General features: G+C 63.3%; 1 protein-coding gene across 1 annotated transcript; it reads left to right on the plus strand.

Moving 5' to 3' along the window:
• Positions 1–769: 769 nt before the first annotated feature.
• On the plus strand, positions 770–27363 carry COL20A1 (collagen type XX alpha 1 chain; the record flags this gene model as incomplete). The annotated part of the gene is made up of 36 exons (XM_082857860.1): positions 770–888; positions 1006–1097; positions 3173–3283; positions 7913–8056; positions 8230–8373; positions 9713–9871; positions 10196–10315; positions 10884–11048; positions 11700–11864; positions 12044–12213; positions 12430–12559; positions 13274–13419; positions 13510–13633; positions 13794–13933; positions 14397–14526; positions 14720–14862; positions 15014–15146; positions 15461–15603; positions 15791–15920; positions 16955–16990; positions 17611–17749; positions 18971–19113; positions 19273–19382; positions 19824–19982; positions 20073–20150; positions 20688–20774; positions 21456–21509; positions 23440–23493; positions 23619–23672; positions 23969–24022; positions 24825–24896; positions 25308–25343; positions 25449–25515; positions 25704–25850; positions 26591–26720; positions 27069–27363. 36 exons carry the CDS (start codon positions 770–772, stop codon positions 27361–27363), a joined length of 4323 nt encoding a protein of 1440 aa, XP_082713986.1.
• Positions 27364–27957: the final 594 nt, after the last annotated feature.

A 27957-nucleotide genomic window follows, 5' to 3' on the forward strand; every position in this document is an offset into this window, starting at 1 on the left:
TGGTGACTCGCCTCAGGGCCAGGTGGATGGGGAGGGGCCACCAGGGGATGCACCCAGGTCTGTGATCTGAGGGTGACCTTGCCCTTCCAGACAGAGTGGGGGCGGGCTCAGCAGGACCGGATGCACAGTGTTGGGCTGGGGAGGGGGTCTGGCCCCCCAGGGTCACAGGGGTGGAGGAAGGAAGGCGCTGCGGAGGAGTCCTGTTCACAGCCTTGAATTCTGTGGGGAGGGGAGGGGCCTGGCTTGGGACCTGGGGTGCCCGGATAACCTGTGCACCATCCTCTAGCCCATCTGCAGCCCCGAGGACCCCCTCGAGCTCCACTGCCCTGGGTGTGTCTGGGCCGGGGCTGGCCGGAGGCCTGAGATCCTGCACTACGTTCCCCTCTGCTCTGTCAGCAGAGGCCCAGAGGCAGCCCCCCAGGACCCAACCCCACTTTGGGGCTCCCCCCACCTCACTGAGAGGCCAGCTCTGGAACCAGGGGGCTGGTTGTCCTGGGGGGCCGGTCCTCAGCCAGGACACGCCCCTCCTGGGGCCAGCAGGGGGAGCGGCACAGCTGGGGTCCTGCTCCAGCAGGGGTCCCGGTCCCAGCTCTGATGCCACTCAGGGCTGTGGGCAGGGCCGCCCCCCACCTGGCCTTGGTTTCCTCCCCAGACCCCTTGGCCCTGACAGTGGCCACCCCAGGCTGGTCTAATGACAAGTGAGTGACCAGGGCAGCAGCCAGGCCCCGAGCTGGCCTAGCTGGCCTGTGGAGAGGGTCCCGAGGGCGGGATGCAGAGGGTGCGGGTGGGCAGACGGAGGGCAGCTGACCTCCCGATCCAGGAAGCTCCCCCAGGCCTGTGGGATGCTGGCCCCTGGGGACAGGAGGGCAAGTGGCTGGAGGCCTCCGGGTATGGGCTCGGCCCCAGGCCTACACAGGCGCAGACAAAGAAGCTCTGGCTTCGAGGTCAGGAGGGGACAGAGGGACAGACGGACAGATGGCTGAGTGGCCTCTCCTCCTCCCGCAGGCCACACACCATGAGCATCCGTGTGTGCCCCCGCCTCGGGGTCGGCCTCTGGCTGTGGCTGAGTGTCACCCTGGGACTCGGCCAGGGACAAGGTGAGGACACGGGTGTGGGCTTCCTGTGGCCCCTGCCTGCCCCCCACCCCAGGCCGTACCTGCCCAGGGCACAGGTCCCCCAAGGGACCAGCCTCCCTCTGGCCCTGAGCCCCCAGCAGCTGCTATTCTGGGGGGACAGATGCTCAGGGGGCAGAGACGGGAAGAGGGGACAGCTCTGCCCACAGTGTCGCCCTCAGCTGTGGCTTGACCATTTGGCCTTGCGGTCTTTCTATTTCTTTGGGCTTTTTTTGTTTTCCAGTTGTTGTTGTTTGGGGTTTTTTTTTTTTAACAGTTATTAACACACTGCGTGTGCATTTAATTCCCTCTTATATTAATATTTTTTCCATCATCCCCCAGATGCCTTTCCAATGTGAAATTTTCAAACAGCAGAATCTAGAGTAAAAAGTGATGCCCCGCCCCCAGGAGAGCCCACGATGCTGCCTGCAGCAGGTCCCTGCTCATTTAAGCTCCTCTAAGGCGCACATCACATCAGCCCCCTGCCCCCTGCGGGTAGCACCTTGGGCGGGTACACCCCATCCAGCGAGGGGACGCTTCTGCTCCCTACTGGACGTTCACAGTGTGTCCATTTCGGGGTAACGCTGGTCACAGTATCCTTTGTAACACCCCAAACCCGTGGGGGAGGACTGCGTAGACTGACACTGGGAGGTGGTGTCCACGTCCCAGGGGCCGTCCGAGGCTCCGGTTACCCAGTGAGCCCCCTCCACCCCTGCCGGCCGCATCCCTGGCGTGCACCCGGCTCCCACGGGTGATGAAGGGGCAGGAGACTGCCGAGGGCTGGCCTCATGGGGGGCGGCAGGGGTGCGTCGTGCCGCCACCCAGCCGGGATCCCCGGCTCTGGTAACCGCCTTCTTACTGGTGGTGCATCTTCGAGGTTATACTTTTGCACGCAGGTGGTCGGGGCCCTCTGTCCCTGGGGCTCTGACAGGATCACCCCGAGGGGCCAAGTCACTAAGGGACCCCTACAGACACTTGAGTCCAGACAGCATGAGGTCCCTTCAGGCTCTGGGTAGACAGGGGAGGGCTAGGGCGGGGCGGGGGCCCACATCCACGCTGCCCTTCCCCGGGGGTGGCCCCGTGGGGGGTGCCCCTGGGTGGATGCTGTCTCCCAGGCGCCCCACCAAGGCCCTGACGTGCAGACTCAGAAGGCAGCTGGGGATGGCCCGCAACATGCCAGGGGCACGGGAGACAGAGGCTCTTCATGAGCTGGGCTTCCTGTTCACAAGTGGCTTTTCAAGGCCCCCGCTCCTGAGGCGTTCCTGCCTTTCAGCCCAGGCCCCAGGGATCAGCGGGGCCCGCCCGGCAGCCCGGCTCAGCTGTTCCCTGCTCTTAAGCGATCATTGTGTCTGCCGTAGGCTCCCCCCCGGCCCTGCCCTTCCCCTGTGCCCCAGCTCTGAGGGGGGCCGCCAGAAGAAGCCCAGCTCTGTCCCCACTTTCCAAAACTAGCCGCCTCTGCCAAGGAGCCCCCGGAAGCCCGGGGGTCAGGCTGTGCCCGAGGGCTGAGGCCTCGCTACCCCGTCCTCCCCCCAGGATGGAGCCCCCGTCCTCCTCCCAGGATGGAGCTCCCATCCTCCCCCCAGGATGGAGCCCCCGGAAGCTGGGGGCCAGGCTGTGCCTGAGGGCTGAGGCCTCGCTACCCCGTCCTCCCCCCAGGGTGGCCAGGCCCACCCCAGGGCACCCCACCCTCATGGGCTGTGTGAACCTGGTAGTGACCTTGGGGTCTGCAGCTGCGGGGACTCGGCGGGGACATCCGGGCGGGCCGGCAGCTGCAGTGCTGGCTCAGTGCCCGCGTCTCCGGTGGGGCAGTTACAGTCGCTCCAGGAGGCTGGCCTCAGTGCACGGGGGGGCGGGGGCCTCCCTGGACAGAAGTCTGCCCTCCGGGGTGCCGCCAGGCGGTCCCAGTCCTCTTTCAGCCCCGAGTGGGGCCTCTTCTAGAGTTCCCCCAGGTGGGACTGGCCCCCTCTGACCCCTGATGGGGCCCCAGCTGCCTCGGGGCCCCCACAGCTGGTTGGGGCGGTTGCCAGGGGGCAGCCCTGACCCCCGTCCCGCCTTTGCAGCAAGCGGCCGCCTGAGGCTGGTGGTGCTGCCTGAGGACCGGCTGCAGATGAAGTGGAGGGAGTCGGAGGGGAGCAGTCTCGGCTACCTGGTGCAGGTGAAGCCCAGGGCAGGTAGGGGCCCGCGCCTCCCCTCTGCATGCACTGATGGTGACCACGGTCAGCATGGCGGTTGCTATGCCCGGCTCCTCGCAACTCTGCCTCCCTCCTCCCCCGCTGCCCCACTAACACGGGGAAGCTGTGGCAGGAGAGCGGGGCCCCTGGAGTCCCCACCGCCGTATCCCCGCGCCTGGCGCACGCAGAAGGCGCTCGCTCACTTGGAAGAAACAAGGATCCTCCTCAAGCTTAGAGCTCTTAAGGCTCTGCCAGTGCCCAGCGCCAGGGCAGACTCACGGTATCAGAGCGCGTCCCACAGGAGGGCAGGCGGCAGAGGTGCCTGGCAACCCGACGCAAACCTCCAGACGGGATGAGGGCTGCGAGTGTTAACAGCCTTTTCAAAAGCTGAGGTTTGACACGCAGACGAGCCCACAATCGTGGGTGTGTGATTGCAGAATGGGTACATGCATGATGCAAAGGCAAACTGGAGCTCATGCCCTGGGTGAGGAGAGGCCCCTCCCGGTCTCCACCCCCTCTGCTCCCAAGCAGAACCCCCTTGTTGACTCGCCTGTGGTTTTCTACTATCTCAACTAAGCCAAATTTATTTACCTTATTTTTCACATCTTTTTTATCTTTGCTGATCTCGTGTGCGTCTACTTATCCCATTAGTTACTGAGAGAAGTATTTTAAATCCCCCATCGTGACTATAGATACATCTTTCTGTGGTTTCTCACTAATCGTTGTTTTATACATTGAGGCTCTGATATTAGGTGCATACAAATTCAGAATTATCATATCTTCCTAGTAGATTGAACCTTTTTCATAATGAACTATTCTCATTATCTCTGCGGTTGCAGTCTTTTCTTATAATCTCTTTTTTGTAAGATCAGTGTTGGTCCGCCAGGAAGCGTTTGCACTGAAAACCTTTTCCCATTCATTTACTCAATTTTTCTTTAGCCTTTTATTTTAGATGCATCTTCTAAGAAGCATAGAATTTGTGTTGTTTTTATGTTACAATCTTTGTCTTCTAATTGAAACATTTTTCCACCTACATTTAATGAAGTTACTGACATATTTGGGTTTAAATCTACTGTCTTCCTACTTGTTTTCATTTTGTTACACTATAATTCTTTCCTCTCCTTTCTTGTCTTTTTGTGGCACTGAATTTTTATGGAAAATTTTAAACACATGCAAAAGAAGAGAGTGTGATGTAATGAAGCCTCATGTTCCCAGAATTTAGCTTCAACAGTTATCAACGTACGGCCACTATTGTTCCATGTCTGTCTCTCCAACCCCTTCCTTGTAGTGTATTATCTTAAAGCAAGTCTCAGACACTATATAATTTTGTCTATAAATATTTCAGTATGTTTCTCTAAAAGGAAGGACCAAAAAAATAACTCTGGTACCATTGGCATACCTAAAAAGTAAAAATATTTCAGAACCATCAATAAATAATTTGTTGTGTTAAAAATCTTCCAGCCTGCCTGATAAACATCTTTTGCAATTGACTTCTTTGCACTGAGATCCCAACAGAGTCCTTACACTGTGCTGTTCCCGTGTCTCCGGTAATGTTCCAGCTACAACAGCTCTCCTCCTTTTCCTTGACACTTATTTGTTGAAGAAAGAAGGTCTCTGTCCGCCAGAACTTCCAACATTCTTTGTTCTGCTGATGGCATCCCCGTGGTGCCACTTTTATTGCTCCCCTACCCCCGTCTGTCCTGAAGATTGACAGGTCCCAGAGGTTCGGTCAGATTCAGGTTTGATTATCTTTTGTTGACAACAATCCTTTATAAGTGGTTCTGTGTCACTCCTGCTGCACCACAGCTGGAGGCCCACAGCGTCTAGTGTCTCTTTTTTGTGTGTGAAGTTAAGATTGATGGGTAGGTGGGGGACGATTGAGCGCTGTTTATCATCCCATGTCCCCCTCTGCTCAGCAGTTACGTACCCCTTTACTCCTGCAGTGATCACCCAGAGACCACCGTGCCATCCCTAACTTATCAACATGTAGCATCCATGAAGGCTACGTTGCCTTTTCCCACACAGGAGCAGCACAACTACATTTATCCCCTTTTCGTGCATGTTAGTCTATATCCATATTAAATCTCATAAAACATTCTCATTCGCGTAGTGTATAAATTCAGCGTGAATTTGGGCCAGCTCACGTGTTTACCCTTTTGTTGTTCTCCTTTCCTTCCAGCATGTCTGGGGTTATTTTTCTCCTGCCTGAAAATGTTTCCTTTAGTAAGGGTCTGCTGGTTACACATTCTTGTGTTTTGGGGGGTTTTGTTTGTTTGTCTGAAAATGTCTTTATTCCGCCTTCATTCTTGAGGGATATTATTGCTGGGTATAGAATTTCAAGTTGGAACTTTCCTTCAACACTTTGAAGACTCCTTTGAACGTCTCTTGGTTTCTGTTGTTCTTCTTGAGAATTCAGTTATCAACCCAGTTGCTGTCGTAACGTCTTTTTCTCTTTCCCTGGCTGCTTTTGAGACTTTTTCCTCTGTTTGGATTCTCAGCACATTTAATCTGATGTTCGTGGGTGTGGGTCTCTTTTCTCCTGCTTTAGATTCACAGGACTTCTCAAATCGGTGTCTACTGTTTTACAGTTCTTTAGCTGTATCTCCTCAAACATTGCTTGTGCCCCATTCTCTCTCTGTATCTGTGCCTTTTACTCTTTCTTCTATATTTTCAATCCCTTTATCTCTCCATGCTTAACTTCGTGTTTTTTATTCTGACTGATCTTCCACCATTTATCTCTTCATTTGTGTGTAACAAGCTGTTAGGTCATTCTTTGAATTTCTAACATCATGTTTTGTGTTTTTCTCTTTCTTTTCTTAATTAAATTTATTTATTTACTTATTCTTGGCTGCGTTAGGTCTTCGTTGCTGCGCACGGGCTTTCTCTAGTTGCGGCCAGCGGGGGCTACCCGTCGTTGTGGTGCGTGGGCTTCTCGTTGTGGTGGGTGTCTTCTCTTGTAGCAGAGCACGGGCTCTAGGTACATGGGCTTCAGTAGTTGTGGCACGTGGGTTCAGTAGTTGTGGCTCATGGGCTCTAGAGTGCAGACTCAGTAGTTGTGGCACACAGGCTTAGTTGCTCTGTGGCATGTGGCATCTTCCCAGACCAGGACTCGAACCCGTGTCCTCTGTGTTGGCAGATGGATTCTTAACCACTGCACCACCAGGGAAATCCCTGTGTTTTTCCATTCTAGAATTTCCATTTGGAAATTTCCGTTTGGTTTTTGCATTCAAGAATTCCTTTTTTTATGGTTTGATATCTGAATTCATAGGCTCGTCTTTTAAAATTTCAAACTACTTAGCATAGTTATTTTAAAGTCTCATGACTCCATTATCTGGGAAATCTGTGGCTCTCTTTCTGTTGTCTAATGTTTCTCTTAACATTCAATCACGTTGCCTTGCTCCTTCGCATATCCGGTTACTTTTTACTGCATACCAGACATTGTGACAACTTATAGAAATAATTTATGGCCTTTGATAACATTGCCTTCCTTCAGAAACAATTTATGTTTGTTTCTGACAGACAGTGATGTGAACTAGCAGTTTTGGGTCATCTTCACTCTGTTTTAGAAGTTAAGATTATTTGAAGTTGGGCTTCAGTCCTTTCAAGAGCCAGTCTATCCTCATTAACCCTTGCTCCTGGGTGGAGCTCTTCAGTGTCTCAACCCAAAGAATGGCGGGGGCGGGAGGCACATGCCAAGGACTCACTTCCTCAAAGGCCCTGCCTGTACATCCCTCCCCTGTGCAGGCGGGCCCAGGAACCCAACAGACCTGGGTTTAAATCCTGGTTCTACCATTGAGTAACTGTGTGACTTGATTTTCCCACCTACAAAATGGGGGGATGGTTTTGTGAGAATTACGCAGCTTGAGTCACATGAAGCACCAACAGCCGCGCCCTCCCGGCCTGTCCCGCCTCCCCACGTGGGGCTGGACCCAGGCTGGGGGCCGTCCGCCCCGCAAGACAATGGACTATGGGGCGGGCGTGCAGGTCCTTCCTCTGTTATCCCCTTCCTAGCACCTGAGACCCGAGAACCGCTAGGTGCTTCCTGACCTCTGACTGCAGTCTCTCCAGTCGGTTCCACGACTGCCTCCCCTGAGAGCGTGGCAGTGTCCCCTTTGGAATAGTTTCTTTTTTTAGTCAGACTCACAGAGTCACAGTGGGACATGTTTGCAGGTTCGCTGTTGTGTGCCGTCCAGCCCCCTGCACACGGGCAGGTGGGGCCTTTCTCTGTGTGCAGCCCCCGTCTTCACACCTTCACGCTGTCCCCAGGGCTGTTGTGCTGGGCATCTGGAGGGTTTATGGGTCCTCCCTCTGGGGAGGATAAGTCCTTCTGGGGAAGCTTTGTAAAGGCATCTTATTTTGCTGCCGCAGAGATACATTCTTTCTCCATTTGTTACCCAGGAGGTCCTGGAGAGGGCAACAAAGACCTCTCCCCTTTCCCCCTCCCCCGCCGCAAGGGGAGGAGCTGGGGGAGGGGGAAGAGGAGGCGCCTGGAGGATTGTGCCGCTCCCTGACACACCTGCAGGCACACGCAGGACACAGTGGGCGCAGCACACCTGCACGCACAGGTGCACACATGCGCACACAGCATCCACCTGGGCGGGCTCGACAGCTCTCCCCACCCCCACCCAGGGGACCTGGAGCAGGAGGTGATGCTGACTACCAAGACCCCCAAGGCCACGGTGGGGGGCCTGAGCCCCTCCAAAGGGTACACCTTGCAGATCTTCGCGCTCACGGGCTCAGGGAATGTCCTGCTGGCTCGGAGGGAGTTTGTGAGTAAGTCCCTCCGGAGGTGCATGTGTGCAGAGGAGGCTGGAGCCGAGCCCTGGCAGCCCCTCGACTGGGAGCCCCATGGAGCCTGGACGAACCCTCGCGGGGAGGGTTGTGTGCAGCCCCAGGCCTCTCTTCCCTCCCTGGTGGTCCTGACAGCCCCTCGCATCTCTCTGCAGTCAAAGATTTGAAGAGTAGCTCTGCGAGCAGGAGCAGCCGGAGGCCACTGGGGGCAGCCCTGCAGCCCAGCCCCTCCCACGAGGGGAGCCCAGACCTCGAGCCCCCAGTGGCCTTGGCCCCAAGCCAAGACCTGCCCACGCCTGGTGGGTCCAAGCCCGGGGACGGTAAGTGCCTGGGACGAGGAGCGGTCCTGAGCTTCCCGCGGATCCTCTCCATGCGGCCAGGACGTGCTTCCTCCATCTGACCTCACACTCCCCAGCTTCACTCAGGCTTGGCTGCCGCGCTCCTCGGTTCACTAAACCCACTGGGGCAGGTCATCTGCTCGGGGCGTCCTTGGGGCCCCAGTGCCTGGTCCCACCACCCTGACCCCTCTCAGGAGTCCCCCAGCCTGAGTGTGGCTGGGGAGAGGTGACACAGCTGTGGCCACCCCCCCCCCAGGAGTACCTGGTGAGGAACAGCCCCCACCCAGGGGCCCTGAGGGGGAGGCCCCTGCCCAGCGCACCCCAGACCTGGAAGAGCACAGCCACGCCAGGGCCTCGGCTGGAGGGAGAGAGAAGCCAGGTAAGACGGCCAGGGTGCCAGCCTCCGCAGGCTAGCGGGATGGGACCACAGCGCAGCACTTCCCTCGAGGCCCTGCAGGCAGGGCTGTGCCTCCCCCATCAGACCTGAGATGTCTCTGATTTTGTTTCTCCCATCAGACTTGGAATGGAAGAAGGTACCTCCTTCCTTAGCCTCACGTGGGGTCCTGGGGTCCGGGCCGCCTGCTGTCTCCCAGTGGACTTGAGGCCAGGGCCTGCCTCCCCCACTGGGGGGGCATCTCACCACACCTACCCTGCCCGGGAGCCTCAGGTGGGGTCTGGCCCTGGCTCTGGGGCTTGGCCTGGGGGCACTGTCTGTGCAAAACTCAGGGAGCCCCAGATCGAGGGGTGTGGCTTTGTCTCCAAAGAGCTCTTGGGTCCTTTGGACAAGCCCCCTCACCAAACGGTGAGGCCTCAGCCCAGAGCCGGCAGGATGGGCAGCTGCCTGGAGCTGTCCGTGGTGCTGACGCAGCGACCCCGGTTGGCACCCTGTTGGGCAGCCTCTGCCCGCTGGGCCCGGGTGTCGTGTCGGCTGGATGAGGAAGGTGGAACCCCCCTACCCCTGCCATAGACAATCGCACAGTGACCAGCACCGCCAAGGCTGATGGAGGGTAGAGGTGCCAGAGCGGCTGGATGTCCTGTGAACCCTCTCTGGGGGGGCTCGGAGGGCCTGGGATGATGGACTGAGTTCCAGTGCGGTTTTCTAAGTCTGGGGAGACCCTAGTGCCTGTCCCCCAACACCCAGCTGCCCACCTCACTTGAGACCGGAGTCCTGTGGCTCCTTACCCTCTACCTGCCCCAGGGAAGGAGATGCTGGGGCTGCAGCCCGCCTCCGGGGCGGATCAGGCCCTGCAGCAGCAGCGGGTCTCGCCCAGCACCTCGCCTCCCTCCCCTCCTTCCCCAGCTGGACCCCAGTTCCGCTGCACGTCCCCCACACCCGTGGACATGATCTTCCTGGTGGATGGATCCTGGAGTATTGGTCACAGTCACTTCCAGCAGGTCAAAGACTTCCTGGCCAGCATCATTGAGCCCTTTGAGATCGGGCCAGACAAAGTCCAAGTAGGTAGGTCCCAGCCCTGCCCTGCGCCCCACGCGGGGTGGTCCTCACAACTCCTGCCAGCCCCCAGCACAGGCGATGCTTGGAAAAGGGAGTGAGAACTGGGGAAGGAGACACGCAGCCTCTGGGAACGAAGGCTAAGTTCCCACCTGGACAGGCAGGGGTGGGGTCCCGACCTGCACTGGGGGGACAGCTGGCTCCTGGGGGGACATTGTGTGGAAAGCGACGCTTTGCAGATGTGCCGGGCGAGGCTGTGTGTGTCCTGCCCGCCTGCTGTGTGCCCACCCCTCCCGGCCTGACTCAGTACAGTGGGGACCCCTCCCCTTCCAGGCCTGACTCAGTACAGCGGGGACCCCCAGACCGAGTGGGACCTGAATGCCTTTGACACCAAGGAGGAGGTGCTGGCCGCCGTGCGTGGCCTCCAGTACAGAGGGGGAAACACGTTCACAGGTCTGCCTGGCCCCAGCCCCACCCTCGGGGTCTATTCAGGTCTTGTCCTGAGGTCGGCTGCCCTCGCACCTTCCCAGATTTGGAAACGTGTGTTCTGAACCACGCCTGAGAGCTCTGTATTCACGCCTTTGCAAAGGACAAGTCCACCTCGTTCATCCATGGTGAACGTGGTGTGCTGGGCAGTCCTGCTGAAACCAGGAGACTCCTCTGGTCGGTAGAGGCCCCCGGGAGGGCCCACCAGTCGCCTGGGGGGGCCCTGCCAGCAGCAGCCCCCCTCAGGGGGTCTCGCCCTGGCAGACCCCTCCCCCCACCGCAGGTCCCCTCCCTGTCTCCCGTCCTGGGGCCTCACTGCTCTTGAGAAGACAGCAGGGTGTGGGGCGCCGGCCCCTGAGTCTCTGGGTGCCTTTGAGGGAAGGAGAGGGGGCAGCGCTGCCCTCCGGGCCCCGCAGCCTGAAGGGGCCAGGACCGGCCTGGTGGGCAAAGCGGGGGGCCAGCGGCTGGTGGAGCCTTCGCGAGTGGGCAGGGGGGTGCTTGGAGCTGCCAGCACTTTCTTCTCACTGCACCCAAGGCCTGGCCCTGACCCACGTGCTGGAACAGAACCTGAAGCCCGTGGCGGGTCTCCGTCCGGAGGCGGCCAAGCTGGTGATTCTGGTGACGGACGGCAAGTCCCAGGACGATGCCCGCACTGCTGGCCACATGCTCAAGGGTCTGGGCGTCGACGTCTTTGCCGTGGGTAAGCAGACCCCGGGCTCTCACGGGGAGTTTTCACAGCAGGTGGCTCCCACGCACCCCCCCCCCCCACCGCCCCCGGGGCTGCAGGTCTTGTGGCCTCTGAGCCCCAGCCCGCTGTCTGTGAATGGGGAGGACAAGTCCCTGCTCCGAGGCAGCTGCGTGAGTCGGCGTGGGCGGCAAGGCCGCTCTCTGATAAAGCGTCTGTAGACGTCTCCGTGCCCCCTCCTGTCTGCACGGGCCCTGTGCACGGCCCAGAGGCCTTGCTCTGCTCCCTTAGCTGGCCAGGCATTGACTCTGTTCCTTGGGAAGGAAACTCCAGACTTGGGGGCAGGGATTCCTGGAAGCAGAGACCGTCCTCGGTGCCTGACCCCAGCCCCAGGGTGTGCGGGACCCCGAGGAAAGCACACTGGCCTCCCTCCTGGCCCCAAACCCCACAGAGAGCCAGGCAGGCATGCACAGCCTGAGGGGGACCTTCGGTGTCTAGCCCCACCTTCACACCAGCCCATCTGTCGCGGGGCCCGGCCGGGTGGCCCCGTTCTGGGCCTGTGGAGTCTTGGGTCTATGGCTTGGGAAGGAGCCTCTGCCGGCTGGATGCCTCGCAGGGGCCCAGTGGTCCTGGCTCGCGACGGACAGCTCGCCCCACCCGCGGCAGGCGTGAAGAACGCCGACGATGCGGAGCTGAGGCTCCTGGCGTCCCAGCCCCTGGACGTCACCGTGCACAGCGTGCAGGACTTCCCCCAGCTCGGCTCGCTGGCCGGCCTGCTCAGCCGCCTCGTCTGCCAGAAGGTGCAGGGCAGGCGCCCGCGCAGAGGCCCAGGTGAGCGAGCAGGGGTGGCACGAGGGCAGGGTCCCCACGCGGGTCGCAGCCCCACCAGGCCCCGCCCACGCGGTTCTCAGGGCTCTGAGGATACCTGGGGGAGCATTGTCCTTCCCGGAAGTGTCCCCCAGGGGCGCAGGCAGAGCCACTGTCGCCAGCTGCCCCCTCCCGTCCCACAGTGACACCGGCCGCAGCCGCTCCGGCCCTGGACCCCCTTTCCGCTCCCACCGGCCTGGTCCTGACCCGGGTGACCTCCTCCAGCATCCACCTGTCCTGGACCCCAGCCCCGCGGCCACCCCTCAAGTACCTGATCGTATTGCGGCCTTCTAAGGGCGGCGCCCCCAGGGAGGTGAGAGGGCCCCCCTCACACAGGCAGGGCCGGAGCCGGGCCCACACGTGGAGGAAGAAGAGTGGCAGGGGCAGGGGGCTACCAAACCGCAGCCCCTTGCCCCCGCAGATGGCCCAGACCTGGCCAGGGACGCAGCTGCGCAGGGAGCGCGGGCTAACCCAGCCCTCCCCAGCCCGCGCCCCCGCCCCGCCCACTCTGTCGTGGCTTCTGTTCCAGGTGGTGGTGGAGGCGCCCGCCTCGTCGGCAGAGCTGCACAACCTGACCTCCAGCACGGAGTACCTGGTCTCCGTGCTCCCCGTCTACAAGGCTGGCGTCGGTGAGGGCCTGCAGGGCCCGGTGACCACAGGTGGGCGAGGGGGCACCTGGGCTCAGGGTTGTAAGGGCTGCCCCTGCCTGCAGCCTCCCCTCGGAGCCTGGCACCGGGGCAGTCTTAACCCGGGTGGGGCACACCCCCAGCCTGTGACGAGGCCGAGTCACTGGGCCTCCCTGACCCTGTGTCCTCTTCTGAGCACAGTGGTGTCGTTTGTGTCGTCACCCCGGTCGTGGCTGGGACCCAGTACTGCTGCTGCCTGCACTCTTGGGGCTCCCGCCCCGTCCAGCCCGCAGGCCCCCAGGGCCTGCGTGAGCCGCCCCCCAGCAGCTCTACTGAGATACACCCTACGACCTTCCCATTTACAGTGTACAAGTCGGTAGTGTCCGTTTGTCCCAGCATCGCGCACCCACACCTTAGCAGTCACCCCCAGTCCTCCCCTTCCCCACGGCCCCTGCCCACCCCTGATCTGTCTTCTGTCTCTGGGGTTTGCCATTCCTGGACCCTCCATATAAATGGGACCACACAGCATGTGGCCTTAAGTGAAAGCAGGGTGGCCCAGGGCGAGCCGGGACAGGGACTTCAGTTGTCTGTGCCCCCCCACCCGCGCTGGTCTTCCCCCCTCTGTGTCTCATCAAGACACACCTGGCCTGCGCTGCCCGAGACCCTTTGTCCCGCTGGTTTATGGGCCTGAATTCTGCCTGTGCTGCGTTTCTAAAGCCCCTCCACGCCCGCCCCCGTCTCCCCCAGCGCCCCTGCCCCCACCCCAGGCGCTGACCCTGGCCGCAGTGATGCCCAGAGCCATCCACCTCACCTGGCAGCCGTCGGCAGGGGCCACCCGGTACCTGGTGCAGTGCTCGCCCACCTCCCCCGAGGGCAAGGAGGAGGGGAGAGAGGTGCGGGGCCGAGAGGGAGGGGAGGCGGGGGAACCAGTCTGGGCCTGCGGGCGGGGGGCGCAGGCAGGGGCCAGCGTGAGCCTCCCGCAGGTGCGGGTGGGGCAGCCCGAGGCGCTGCTGGATGGGCTGGCCCCGGGCAGGGACTACGAGGTGTGGGTGCGGAGCCTGCGAGGGGCAGAGACCAGCGAGGCCCAGAGCATCCGCGCCAGGACCCGTGAGTGCCCCGCCCGCAGACTGCTGCCCACTCTGGCTCCCCGCAACCTTCCACGGGTGGGCGACCCCGACCCCATCCGGTAGCCCCATCAGCCCTGGCCATCGCCCGCCATTCCCCCGTACGTGTGGGGCGGTCCCTGAGGCCTTGGTGTGCCCTGCAGCCGCCCTGGCCCCCGCCAGACACCTGAGCTTCTCGGACGTGAGCCATGACTCAGCCCGAGTGTCCTGGGAGGGCACCGCGAGGCCTGTGCACCTGTTCAGGGTCAGCTACGTCTCGAGCAAGGGCGGCCACTCGGGACAGGTGAGGCCAGCCCCTGCCCGGGGCCGATGTCCTGGGCTGTCCAGGGCCATGAGTTGTCCATGGGGACCCAGTGCCCTCCGCCTACCCCACTGGGCACCCTGCATTCAGGGTCGGTGGGTGTGGCCAGGTCTCCCCAGGCACAGCCTCAGCCGGCACAGGGGAAGTGGAGGGCACCTGACACCACCTGGGCCCTTGTGGGCCCCTGGGGGCGGCAGACGTGGAACAAAGAACCGCACACGAGAGCCCTCGCGCATGTGGGCGGGGGGTGCGTGGCGTCACGAGAGGCGAAAACACCGGCTTGTTGGGCGGGCTGGTGGGCAAGACCCCACCCCGGTGCCAGGGATCCTGCGCCCCATCCCCGTCTCCCCAGTCTGGGAGTGGTCACGGGGCAGGCCTGGGTCTCCCTCTGGCGGGCGCTGCCCCCTCCGCAGCTGCCCATGTCCCCACCCCCACCCGCCTGCAGATGGAGGCTCCTGGGAGCGCCACCTCGGTCACTCTGGGCCCCCTCTTGTCCTCCACCGCCTACACGGTCCGCGTCACCTGCCTCTACCCTGGGGGCAGCTCCTCCACGCTGACTGGCCGCCTGACCACACGTGAGTGTCCCCAGGCTGCTTCCCTCTGCGCCCCTGGACACTAAGATCAACATAGCTGCTCGGTGTCTGCTCTGTGCAGCACCAAGCCAGGTGAGGGCGGGTACCTGGGCAGGTGTGACAGTGGGCCCTGTGGGCACTGTGCGTGAAGACTGGGGGCCCCTCTGCCACCCCAGCCTCAGTATCCCTCTTCCAGGGAAAGTCCCCAGCCCGAGCCAGCTGTCGGTGACAGAGCTGCCTGGGGACGAAGTCCAGCTGGAGTGGGCGGCCGCAGCGGCGTCCGGCGTGCTTGTCTACCAGATCACGTGGACGCCCCTGGGAGAGGGGAAGGCCCATAAGGTGTCGGGGGAGAAGACCTTCCCCACCCCAGCTCCCGGGGTTCAGACCCCCATGCTGCACCCCGGGGACATTGGCCTGCATGTGGCCCGGGCCGGGCCCCAACGTGTGGACACAACTCCACGGCTGGACACGCGGTCCCTCCTCTCCGCAGATCTCTGTCCCGGGGAACCTGGGCACGGCCGTCCTGCCCGGCCTGGGGAGGCACTCGGAGTATGAGATCACCATCCTGGCCTACTACAGGGATGGGGCCCGCAGTGACCCCGTGTCCCTCCGCTACACCCCCCGTAGGTGACCCCTGCTCTGCCCCAGACCCCTCGATCTGTGGGCCCCCGACAGGCAGTCCCCCGAGTCCCTGACCCTGCAGCTGGACCACTTGGGGCCTGAGCCGTCCAGGCAGGCATCCCTGGCATGGCCGAGGGTCCAAGTCACCTGGAGTGACACAGTGCCCAAGACGGTCCTGGAGCTGGCCTGATGACCCTGTCTTGGCCAAGGCCAGTGGGCAGCGTGGCGGGGCCGTGGAGTGGGAGGGTGGCGGACGTGGTGCAGAGCGGGGGATGTGCTGCCATCTGAGGCCCCCCCACCCCTTGCTCCCCCGCAGTCAGCTGGAGCCCACCCTCCAACCTGGCCCTGGCCTCGGAGTCGCCTGACAGCCTGCGGGTCAGCTGGACACCCCCGAGTGGCCGTGTCCTCCACTACCAGCTCTCCTACGCGCTGGCCTCAGGCTCGGGACCCGAGAAGTCGGTGGGTCTCCCTGGAGCCGGGAAGCCATCGTCCCTCGTGGGCCCCTGGGTCCTGGGCCTTGGGGGAGACAACGTCCCACCCTGCCTGTTAAGGGGGCCACTCTTCCATGGCAGGACCCACAGGGAGCTGAGACGCCCAAATGAGCAAAGACGCTCAGGTGACCATCTCCCCCACCCCCCCCCCCCAGATCTCCGTTCCAGGACCCAGAAGCCATGTGACTCTCCCTGACCTGCTGGCGGCCACCAAGTACCGGGTCCTAGTCTCAGCCGTCTACAGAGCAGGGAAGAGTGTGGCAGTGTCTGCCACGGGCCGGACGGGTGAGTGGGCACTAAGACCCCCAGGCCCCAGCAGACCCCAGCCGGACCCAGGACCCTGGCAGGTCCCCGGGAGCCAGGATGTGTGGGCCCTGTCACTCCCGGAGGCACCCTGCACTGCAGACCTTAGCGGAAGGAGATCCGGTCTTCATGCAAGACCTTCCTCGGTGTAGAATGCCAACCGGGACCCCAAGGGTTAAGGCCACTGCAGTGCAGCTGAACGCGTGCAGGCTGACGCGGAGGGGATCGCGGCTGTGGCCCGGCCTGCAGGTGCCCAAGGCTGGGGAGCGGCCGGTGTTCTCCTGGATCTGCGTCTGGGAGGCGCAGGGCAGACGTCCAGCCTGCAGGAGCAGGAAGCCGGACGCAGACCACAGACGGGGCGGCTGCAGCGGAGCTCAGGGCCCAGGCCGTGCTGGCCCCACCCTCGGGGCATCGGTTGTCCCTGGGGCCACCACCTGCAGGCCAGGACCCGGCTGAGAGGGGTCTTTTTTTTGTTTTGCTGCTTTTCTTGGGCAATCAGACGCTCGGAGTAGAAGGCCCTCAGAGGCCAGTTAGCCGACCGCCCCAGCTTCCCTCTGTGTCCCCTCCGTGGGGTTGCCTGGTTTTGGCTTGAATACCTCTGGGGACGAGGGCCTCACTACCTGAGGCTCAGCACCCTCCTATCTTTTGAGGGGGAGCCGCTTCCCGCCCTGAGGGTCCTAGTTTCTGCACGCGCTCGCCTGTGAGATCCTGAGCGCCCACGTAGAGCTTGGCAGTGGGACCAGGCCTGCAGAGCTGGGTCCCGGGATGGCGGTGCCCTGGGCACGTCCTCACACCCAGGCATCTCCCTGGCCCTGCCGCCTGGGGCGCATCTCCTCTTGGGTGCAGCCCCCAGTGGCAGCACCCAGCGGATGCTATCTTCCTGGGGGTGGAACCTGAGGCAGCAGGACACTGTCCCTGTCCCATCCCCGTCCCTGAGGTGTGGGGACCACAGGGCATGGTGTCGGGCCACAAGGGGCCCCTCCCCACTGACCCTGACCTCTGTCACCTCTCAGCAGCCTGCCCGGCCCTCCACCCGGATGGCTCCCTCCCAGGTAGGTCCCCCACCCTGTGTGGCAGCTGCTTCCCACCAGCCCCTAGCCGCCCCTGCTCTGGGTCCTTGTCAGGGGGGTGGCCTGGGACTGGGGTCAGGCAATGCTGGAGGCCCGGGTCCTGCGTGGCCTCCGTGAGCCTCTGCTGACCAGGAACGGGGCAGGCGAGGGGCTGAGCCAGGGTCCCTGACATTGCATCTTTACTGCTGTGGGTCTGAGACAGCCAGAGGGAAGGCTGACACGTGGGCCCCCGTGGTCAGGGAGACCTGCCAGGTCGGGGCGGTGGGGTCGGGCTGCAGGCGGGGGCCCAGCTTGGGGCGGGGTCTCCCGCGGGATGTCCAGCAAGCTGCTCAGCCCCAGCTGCAGGGCCGGCGAGTGGTCCGGGCACTGAGGGCCGCTGGGAGGCGAGGGCTGCGGGCAACAGAAGGGGCAGGACGGTGCTGCTTGCGTGTCCTTCCCCAGGCCAGGATGGAGAGAGAGGGGGAGGAGCAGGCCCCCGAAGGCCTGCGTCTCCCTCGCTGCCCCTGCTGCCTCCCCTCACCTGACACCTGGCTTTCTTCTCTGACCCCTCCCCCACCTCCCCTCCCGTCTCTGCTTGTCCCTCGCGCCCCACCCCTCCCCAGGCTTTGACCTGATGGCAGCCTTCGGGCTGGTGGAGAAGGAATACGCCTCCATGCGTGGCGTGGCCATGGAGCCCTCGGCCTTTGGCCCCATCAGGACCTTCACGCTCCTCAAGGATGCTCAGCTGACCCGCCGGGCCAGGTCGGGGCGGCGTGGGCCTGGGAGCAGGAGGGCACCCTGCGGGGGTTGTGGGGGGGGACGTCCCCCAGGCCCAGTGGCTGCACCCCAGAGCCAGCCAGGGAGACTCCCAGGGGGACGTGGGCTCCGGGAATCCGAGTTCCACAGATTAATAAATCTCTTGTGGGCGGAATGAGGACACGGTTGGGGGGGTCCTTCTCCGCATGTGGCCCAGGGATTGACCAAACTTGCAGACTTCTGGGCGGGGGCCACCAAATTTGTCTCCCTGAGAACTGCCTCCTTTGTGCTTTCATTTGATGCTGCGAATATCCGGGGTTTCTAAGAAACCACTGCTTCGTGACTCACCACGATCAAGGCTTGTGATGACCTCCGAGGTCTAATAGTTGCCCCACTTCGTATATGGAGGTGTCTTTAATCACTCATTGGAAATTCCACACGCACAGCATAATTTTTCTTAAGTTAAAATGTTTTACGTTGCAAAGGCAAATCACGTACTTTATAATAGAAATTTGAGAAATACAAAATGCAACCCTGGGGCTGCTAAGAGTGGAAGGGGCTCCTCCCTGGGTCAGGAAGGCTCCCCAGGAGGTGGCAGAGGGTAGGAGAGAATGGGAGAGGGGAGGGCGCTCAGGAAAAGGAGCAGCACGTGCCAAGGCCCTGGGGTCGCTTTGCTTAAAGAATTGCAGCCATGAGGCTGGGCTGTGTCTTCCAGGCCCTTGGTTATCCCAAGAGCAAAGGAAGGGCAAATAGGGAGGCTGCAGGCCATTAGGAGCGATTTTATTGGGTGACTCAAGACCCTGTTCCCTGCCCCTCCCCACCGCTGAGCACCAGGGTGGGCACGGCACCAGCACAGACCCCAGCTGCCCACCCAGTCTGAGCAGCTCCCAAGGGCAGAGCTGCCTCTGGGCTTGTGGGCTCCTGGCCCAGGAGACAGGCTCAGAGACTTTGCTGGGAGCCCTCGACCTGCACCCTCCCCACCCACGCAGAGACCCTGAAGAACGATCATCGTGGACACTGGCCGTGGTCCCTGCTGGGCCTTGGGGGAGCTGTTCCCGTTGAAACCTGACAGGCCCAGGCCGGGAGTCCTGCCCCTCACACTCCCCGCGTTACTCATGGGGAAGCTGAGGCAGGAGAGGCTCAGCCTGGCCCCAAGGACACCACTCTGCGGTCCCGGGGGTCCAGCCTCCTCTCAGGCCTGCGGTCGCCCCTGCTGTGTCCCCACAGCGACATCCACCTGGCCACCCTCCCCACGGAACACACAGTCGTCTTCCTCCTGCGCCTGCTCCCCGAGACGCCCCGCGAGGTCTTCGCGCTGTGGCAGGTGGCGGCCGAAGACTTCCGGCCCGTCCTGGGGGTCCTGCTGGACGGTCAGTTGGAGGGGAGCGGTGGGCCCCGGTCACTCCTCGAAGGCAGGGGCCACTGGTGCAGCACGGCCTCTGAGGCTTTGCACGCCCGTCGGCCCCACTCCGGTGCGTCCTCCTGCCTTTCGCCTGGGGGTCTCACGTGCTCCCTGCCCTGCCCCCCAGCCAGCAGAAAGTCACTGACCTACTTCAGCCGTGACCCCAGCGCCACCCTGCAGGAGGCCACCTTCGACCTGCCCGAAGTGAGGAGGATATTCTTTGGGAGCTTCCACAAGGTCCTGGAAGGTCCTGGAAGGACCCACGCATGTGCCTCCCTGCCTAAGACCCTCCTGGCTCCCAAGTTCTGGGGCAGGCCCCCCACAGGGCTCTGCAGGACACAGGCTGCCCACCCCCGTCACCGTGGCTCCCCCTCTGCTCCTGTGGTCCCCTCCACCCTGGACGTCCTTACCTTAATTTGGGTCAAAGAGCTTCCAGCCCTTTCTCCTGCGTCCCACAAGTCCCTGGGAGGGGCTGTGCGGGATGTCATTTGGTCCATTTCACAGGAGGGAAACTGAGGCCCCGCGAGGGGGGTCTCACGAGATGGGGTGGAGTCAGGATCCTGACCCCAGGCCCCAGGGGATGGTCACCTGCCCCTCCCCGCTCTGGCCCTGGCCTGTGGGCGTGGAAGAGAGCCCTTCTTGGCCCGGGGCCGCAGGAGACCTCCTGGTGTCTCCCAGGTGCACATAGCCGTGGGCCGCTCCAAGGTCAGGCTCTACGTGGACTGCCGGAAGGTGGCTGAGAAGCCCACTGGGGAGGCCGGCAGCCTGCCCACCACCGGCTTCGTCACACTGGGGAGATTGGCCAAGGCCCGGGGCCCCCGGAGCAGCTCAGCCTCGGTGAGCCAGACAACCCGGGGCTGGCGGACCCCCTCCCGCCCCCTGACCCAGCTGCACCTGGCCGACCCTGCCCCTTCCCCCCACCTGCAGTTCCAGCTCCAGATGCTACAGATTGTGTGCAGTGACTCCTGGGCAGAGGAGGACAGGTGCTGCGAGCTCCCGGCTTCGGTAGGCGGGCAAGTGCCCACTGAGGGCAAAAGATTCTGGGGGTAGTCTGGCCATCCAGGTCATTGCCGCTCCAGGAGAAATCCAGACAGCCTTCCTGGAGGAGGCGGCCCCCAGGGCTAGAGCCGGAGCTCAGGGCAACTGGATGTGTGTCCTGGAGGCCCTGAGGCAAGGCAGGCTGGAGCAGGCCTGGAAGCTCCCAGCCCCAGGGGTGGCTGCTTCCATGTACTCGGGGCCACTGCCCTTTTCTGTGGGCACAGTTGTGGGCAGGGGTTCTTACTGACTCCCCTGGGTGCCCACACCGGGCTTGGCCATGCTGGTGGCCTGCAAGGGAGTGAGAGAGGGAGTCCTGTTGGGGGCTTGTGTCAGGCAGCTTGGGGGGTGGGCACCCAGGACCAGGTCCTCCCCCTCCCCCCCAGCCTCCCAGGGGTGGGTTTGGAGGCTCCCTGGACCCTGGTGTCCGTGGATACCCTGAGCTCTAGGGTCGAACAAGAACTGAGGAAAGGGTCCATTTAATGGTGGGGGTCTCCTTTCTCCCAGAAGGATGGAGAGACCTGCCCTGCCTTCCCTTCTGCCTGTGCATGTTCCTCGCAGACCCCTGGGCCCCCGGGCCCCCAAGGACCTCCCGTGAGTCCAGCAGCTCCTTCCTGGGGTGACCAGGGACTCCTGGCATATCTTGCTGCCAGCGGTGATGAGGGTGGCCCCCGCATGCCCCAGCAGCCGTCCCTAGGCCCACCACCAGATGGGATAGACTTCATGAGTGTCCTGCCCGCCTCTTCCACCCCCCGGCCCACAAGTCCCCTCCTGCAAGCCCCTTCCCTCTCCCGAGCAGGCCCCTCTCTGGTGTCGGAGCCATACTTCCCCGCTGGGGTGGGGGTCTGGGCCCAGCAGTCTGCAGCACCGCGCTGGTCCCTGGCCACAAGTCGCAGCCACGCAGGCAGCCTCTGTCCTGGGCGTGCTGGGCTGTAGGGTAGCCCTGAGGGGCCTTTCCCCAGGCCTCCAAGGAGGCGGCTCCAGGCCTGGGCCCCGCTGTGGGGCAGGTCCATACCCTCTGGCCACCCTGAGGCTCCAGGACCCGTTCTAGCTGGTGGTCCACAGACCTCATCAGGGAGGGGCCAGGGCTGGAACCCAGACCCGCCTGAGCCCATGAACGCGGTAACCAGTTGGCTGTGGGAGGGCAGGGTGGGCCAGGACGCCCTCGCCCCCGGAGCCCCTTCTTCTTCTCCCCCTAGAGGTGGGGACTGGAGTCCAGGGCTGCCGGGGAGGCCAGCGTGCAGCCCGGCCTCAGCCTCGCTTGTGATTCTGCAGGGCCACCCCGGGAGGGACGGAGCCCCAGGAGAGCAGGGCTTCCCAGGGCCCAGGGTGAGTTGTGAGGCATCCTGGCGGGGGGGTGCAGGACTGAGCCCCCCGCAGCCCAACCCCAGGCGGGAGCGGGGCCCCCCAACCGGGCTACGGTGCCCTCCCCGCGGGGCCCCAGCCTAGGGACTGCGTGGCGGGCAGTCTTGGGCGTCTGGCCAGGACGTGTGTCCTCTGCCCTCAAGTGTGTTTCTCTCCCCAGTGGCTCCACCGGCTTTGAAAGTTGCTGGTGTTTTCTTGTTGGACGCGTGGCCTCCAGCCCGTGCTCCGCTGGGTTACCTCTTCTTCTTCGCTCGTGGGGGCTCTAGGTTTAACGGAAGCACCTGTGCCCTGAGTTGTGCCTGGTTTACCCTGTTGTTGTCTTTTGACCTGGCCTACCGTACGCGTCTCCAGGCAGATTTTAGGATCGCCTTTGTCTAGTGGACCGCGTGGGTGTGTCTCTACGGCTCCTGACTTCCGCACCGTGTTTTGAGGCTTTCCTCAGTCTGAGAGGGCCCACCCGCTCCTGGTCCCTTCTGGTGCTTCTAGCACCTTCCGACACACAACGTGCTTCCTCCTGCCTCCCCAGACCACTGCCCTGTCCGTCCTCCCAGTGTTGGGGAGCCACAGCCCCCGCCAACTTCAAATGCAGCCTAATCATATCACGAGTGTCCACGGACTCCAGAGTCCGAACGGCTGCCTCAGACGCGGGTCCTGGTGTCCAGCTCCGCCCTCAGCTTCCCCACATCCTCCGTCCTCTCTGTGTACGATTTTTGTGCCCCATTTATTAGTCAGTTTTCTTATTTGCAATAGTTTTTTATTTTCAGATGGTTTTCTTGGAATTTCCTGGTTTAAATTTACATCACCTGTGAAAAATCACTTCACTGACTCCGATTTTCATTACACTCGTTTCTTTTTCTTTTTCTGTTTCTTCTTTATTTGTCTGGTGTGGTGACACTCCAGAATTTGTCAGAGAACCGCGGTGATAGAAGACGTCCTCATCTTGACTTTACAGAAATGCTTCTGGTGTTTACCGTTGCGTGTGGGGCTGGCCTGGGATCTGAGACAGATACATTTTGCCACGTGCTAGTCAAATCCTACCCTTATTTTATTAGGAGATTCTAAAACTCAAGAGTGGGCGTTAAATCAGATTGAGTGCCTCATCAGCTGCTGTGGACGCAAACAAATCATTTTTCTTCTTGAAGCTATTAGTTTGGTGAACGATTTAATCTCTCCCACGTTCTGAGCCGCGCCTGCTCGCGTTAAAAGCCGGCTTGGTCACCGCGCGCTCGCTGCCCACTTAACGGCCGCGGGCTTCTGTGCGCTCAGGTTCTATTTGGGATTCTCGCGTTGACGTTCACAAACGGGAATGCCTGTGGTTTGCTTTAGTTTGGTGCATTGATATGCCTGACTCACATGATTATTTGAAAGCAGGCTTTGTGTTTTTAAACTGCAAATCAAGCAGTTTAAATGGCGTTAGTGTCGTCTGTCCCTTAGAGGTTTGGTAGAATGTGCTGGTGTCTGGGGTTCAGGGCTCTGTGCTGGCCCGTCCGGAGTCGGCCCAGCTCCTGGCTATACAGTGGGGTCATAGCAGGACCCCTCCCTCCCAGAGTGGTCTGCGAGGGTGAAGATGCCTGTGACAGGCCTGGGTCTGGAGACCATGGGCCGGCAGGAGGGCGAGATCGAAGGAGGGGCCGCAGGACGGGCCACACGTCTTCTCAGCCCCACCACACACCCCCGTGTCTCCAGGGAGAGCCCGGGCCACCCGGACAGATGGGACCCGAGGGTCCTGGAGGTCAGCAAGGGTCACCAGGCACCCAGGGCCGAACCATCCAGGGACCCGTGGTAGGTGTTGCCTACCCCCCAGCACCCACCCCCCTCCCTCTCCCCTCGCCCTCCCGCCCATCCCCCCGGCCCTCTCCCCTCACCCTCCCGCCCATCCATCTTCCCCGTCCAGGGTCCACCAGGGGTCAAAGGAGAGAAGGGGGACCACGGACGCCCCGGCTTGCAGGTAGTGGGTCAGACCACACTCGGAGCACCGGTGCTGTGTGCTCAGGACAGAGGTCTGGGGACAGGGCCTCCCCCTCCGGGTCGGACCTCGGCCCAGCCTGGCTGACTGCCTCTGTTCTATTCCAGGGCCACCCCGGCCTCCAGGGCACCCCTGGGAAGGTTGGCGTCCAGGGACCAAAGGTGGGAGAGGAGCCTGGCCGGGAGGGTCTGGAGATGGAGGCTGTGGTGGGACTTCCTTCTCGGCCCCACACCCACCTCCCCCCCTATCCTGCCCCCGCCAGGGCCTGGCTGGTGGGAGGGGAGTGTCAGCCCACACAGACTGGGGATGAGTGGCCACTGCCCGGGGCGGGGGCAGGCCCTGGGATGGACCAGCCTCAGCCCGGCACAAGCACGTACCCCCGACAGTGGTGGATTTTGGGGGTCACTGTGGGAGGGGCACCTGCCTCTGCCCCGCCCACCCCTTCCTTTGCCCTCAGGGAATGAGAGGCCTGGAGGGAACTGCTGGCCTGCCCGGACCCCCTGGCCCTAGGGTGCGTATCGCCTCCTCCGTGAGCCCCCAACACCACTCACCCCAGCAGCCCTCCCCAGGTTGCTTGGGGCTGAGCTGAACAGTGACCGGGGGTGGCCTCTCGGCCCCAGGCTGGGGCCTTGTCAGCGGCGGCACTGGGCGCATGACAGTCCTTATCCCAGGAGCGCAGCAGCCGCGCCCCCCCGCCCCCTCCCCGCTCCCCGCATCGGGCAGGTTGCTAGGAAACGCCGCCATTCCACACGGCAGGAAGGTGCCTGGGCTCCCGGGTGGGCCTGGCTGGGGGACGTGGTCGGGCCCCCCTTTTCCCTCTCCGCCTCCAGGCCGCCCTGCTGGAGGGCTGGGGGCACGGCCGTTCACTCGGAAGCGCCTTCCCTCCCAGCCTGGTGTTCCTGGAGGTCAGAGCGGAGCTCAGGGGCTGGGAGCTACTCTGAGTTGGGGGTCCGGGGCCGGCAGCCCAGACCCGGCCAGGATCTCCCGGGGGTCGGCCTCGCTGGGTTCCTGGAAGGCCGAACTGCCCCTCCTGCAAGAAGCCCCCGCGGGGGGCCCGTCCTGCGGTCACACCCGGACTACTGGGACACGGGCGGGGACGTATTAGTGCAGAACTAGCGACAACGGGCGGGGCGTGCGGGGGGGCTGCCTGGGCGCGGGGTGCGTAGGAGGCACAGCCTTTTGGAGGCTGGAGACAAGCTAAGGGGTCCTCTGATAGCTTGTCTTAGCTTTGCTCTTGGTCCAGAGCAGGCGGGACTGGAGGGAGGGGACCCCGCACCGGAGCTGCAGCCAAACTGGAACCCCCGCCTTTGCAGGGCTTCCAGGGCACGGCGGGGGCCAGAGGCAGCATCGGGGAGCGAGGACCCCCGGGGCCTGTGGGGCCCACGGTAAGCCCCTCCCTACCCAGCCCATCCGCCCGACAGCAAGGGGGGGGTCACGTGTGTGCAGACTTGTCCCCGCTGACCGCTCCGGGTGTCCTGCGACTGGCACGTTGGTAGAGCGAGGCCGGCACTAAGCTCGCAGGGGAGAGAGCCCAGACTGCCCCCTGCCCGGCCCAACACAGACAAGGTGGGGGGCAGGTGAGGGGACGTGGGCTCTGGGGGCCGGGGAGGGGCAGACCTGGGCCTGCAGGCTGGGTGGGGCCCAGGGGGCAGGGAAGCTCCCTCTCGCAGCGGGAGAGGTGGGTCCTCTGTCCTCTGGGGACTCCTGGGATGAATCCCGCACGAAGCCTTCGGCTGGGGGGCGCGGTGGGCGGGTGGCCACGGGGTCCAGATGCTTCTCCTTTTCCTCCCACTCAGGGGCTGCCGGGGCCCAAGGGGGAGCGAGGAGAGAAGGTGAGTGTGGGGAGTCTGGGGTTTGGGCCGTCCCTGGGGAAGCACAGGGAGGCACTGACTCGGGCTGCTCAATCCACTGGCCACGTGGCCCGTCCTCCCTTCCAGGGCGAGCCACAGTCCTTGGCCACCATCTACCAGCTTGTGGGCCAGGCCTGCGAGTCCGCCATCCAGAGTGAGTGGCCCAGCCTCCCGTGAGGACCCCAGAGCCTCCGCCTTCACCCGGGAGGGAAGGGACGCCCGGCGCCCGGTCGTTAGGGAACCCAGCCTGCGGCCGTTCTCCTGGGCCACGTGCCTCGGACCAAGGCAGGGAGCGAGGGAAGGTCGCCCTGCCCCGCCCCCTCTGACCGTCCTCCCCCGCAGCGCACCTGCTGAAGCTCCACGCCTGCACCCACGAGAGCACCCGGCCCCCCATGCCCATCCTGGAGGCCCCCAGGGCCTTTGGCACGCACAGAGAGGCCCGGCTCCCCGGAGAAGGGGGGCACGGTGGCCCCCGCCCAGAGGACAGAGGTATTGGCCCCCGTGGGGAAGGGTCTCCCCCAGTCCTGGGGCCGGTGGCTCTGTGTGGCCCTCCTCCCCCAGGGGATGGGTGGGGAGACAGGCCCCCTGAACCCACACAGAACTGGGGCTGCCTGGCTGCCTGGGGCCCTCGAAACAGCCCCTTCCCCAACCTCCCCGCAAGCCTGAGCTTAGGGCCTCCTCCCCAGCCTCTGGTCCCCTCCCTCCCGTCCCTGATCCGTCCCCCTCTCCCTGGCTGCCACAGCGGGAGGCTTGGTCCAGTGACCTTGTTGTAATGAGTCCGCCCATCTGACTGGGGCTGCAGCGCTGTTCACGGCTCAGATGATGATGCTGAGATGGATGGAGAAGTTGATGAGGGGAGACGGAGCTTGTGGCCTCGATGGGGAGGAAGGAGACGGCTGGGGGTGGGATGTGGCGGCTGGGAGGACAGCACTGCGCCGAGGGCGGGGGGTGGACGGGGATGGGCGGAGAAGGGACCCCCCCGACTGCACCCACCACAGTCCCCCAGACATTGTCTTTGCCGTACGTGCCCCCCGTTTGTACCTGCCGTCCAAAGCTGGCAGGCGCTGTCATGATGCCCACCCCAGCCCCTCCCCCATCCCCACCGCACACTAAACCCCGGCCTCTGAGACAATGATCAGTGCCTGTTCGAGGTCAGGGACCCCCGACCCTAAGCTTCCAGCCTCAGCCTGAAGGCTGGACCCGCTGCCCCCAGGACCCGCCTTCCCCAGGTCAGCATAGGCCCTTCGAGAAGGGAAAGCACTGCCGCCTGCACCCCTTGGGCCGGCACATCCCTCCTGCCCCTCAGCTGAGCCTGGAGCCCTCAGTCGGACAGGCAGCCCTGGGCCGCAGCGGGGAGCGGTGGGGGGTGGGAGCAGCAGGGAGCGTCGTGCAGGTGCCAGAGAAGCAGCTGGGGTGGGCGCAGTGGGGCGTGTGGGGGCCTCGGGGGAGCCGGCAGGACTGAGGTGGGTGCGGGAGACCGAAGCTGGCCCAGTGGGAACCCAGGGAGGCCCTGATGGGGGTCAGCACCACAGTGGACACCCGGCCGGGGCAGGGGCCCAGGGGGCAGCGTCCTGAGGGGGGCGGGTCTGTGCAGACCCGGGACCCGGGGGCCTGGTCCACGCAGCTGTGCAGGCCGGGCATTGCTTCCTGACGGCTGTCAGCTGCCCGCCGCCTCCCCCAGACCCGCCCACCCTTTCCTCCTGCCAGGACGGTCGCCCTGCTGCCCCGAGTGAGCCCGAACGTCCCCCCACCGGATCCCAGACACCGAGCGCAGCTGGAGAAGAGGGTCTGGAGGCGGAAGGAGGGGAGGCAGAGGCCGGGCCCGGGAACCGTTCCTCTGGGCGCTTCCTGTTCAGATAAACCACGTGTACTTGTCAAGGAGGGTGCTGCTCATTGGCGGGGCCCCACGTCCGCCCCGTCGGGTGGAGTCCCAGATTCCCCACCCCCGTCTCTCGGAGAGGAGCCGCCATCCATCCTCGGCCTCAAGGACCCCCTGCCATAGTCTCCCTATAACCCTGGGGCTTGCCCCCTCTTCCTGTGAGGCCACTGCAGCCCCCAGGCCCCGGTGCCCCGGTGCCCCCGGCCGGCCCCTCCAGAGCTCAGGACCCGCTTGGGGGTCTCAGCCTCGGCTGCACTCTGAGTCCGCAGGGTGGGGGTGGGCTTGGAGAACGCTGGTGTGGCTGCCCCGGGCCCAGCCAGGGGCTCCCTGCCTCCCTAGTAGCGGCCCCTCCTCTAGAGTCATGAAGTCTGGCTCAGCCCCCGTGTGCTCAGGCCTCGTGGGACCCCAAGCCGCTGGCCCCTCGCCTCGTCACTGCCCCGCACGCCTCCCCCTCCCTGTGACCAGCCTGGACGCCACCGTCTGTGCAGTGCCCGTTCCCCCCTCTCCCCATCCACCTGGGAGGCTCGCCAGCCAGCCGTGGGCCCTGGGGTCAAGCAGTACCCTGAACACCAGGACGAACCGGGGGCGGGGCCAGTGAAGGCTCCGAGGTGACACTGGGGCAGAGACAGGACAGAGTGGGAGGGGGAGACCGTGGAACGTTCCGGGCAGCCTGGGGCCAGGCCTGGCTGCGCCTGACCCAGAAATGGCAGGAGGACA

Source organism: Leucopleurus acutus (genome assembly GCF_964270905.1).
Source record: "Leucopleurus acutus genome assembly, chromosome: 16".
NCBI classification, from domain to species: Eukaryota; Metazoa; Chordata; class Mammalia; order Artiodactyla; family Delphinidae; genus Leucopleurus; species Leucopleurus acutus.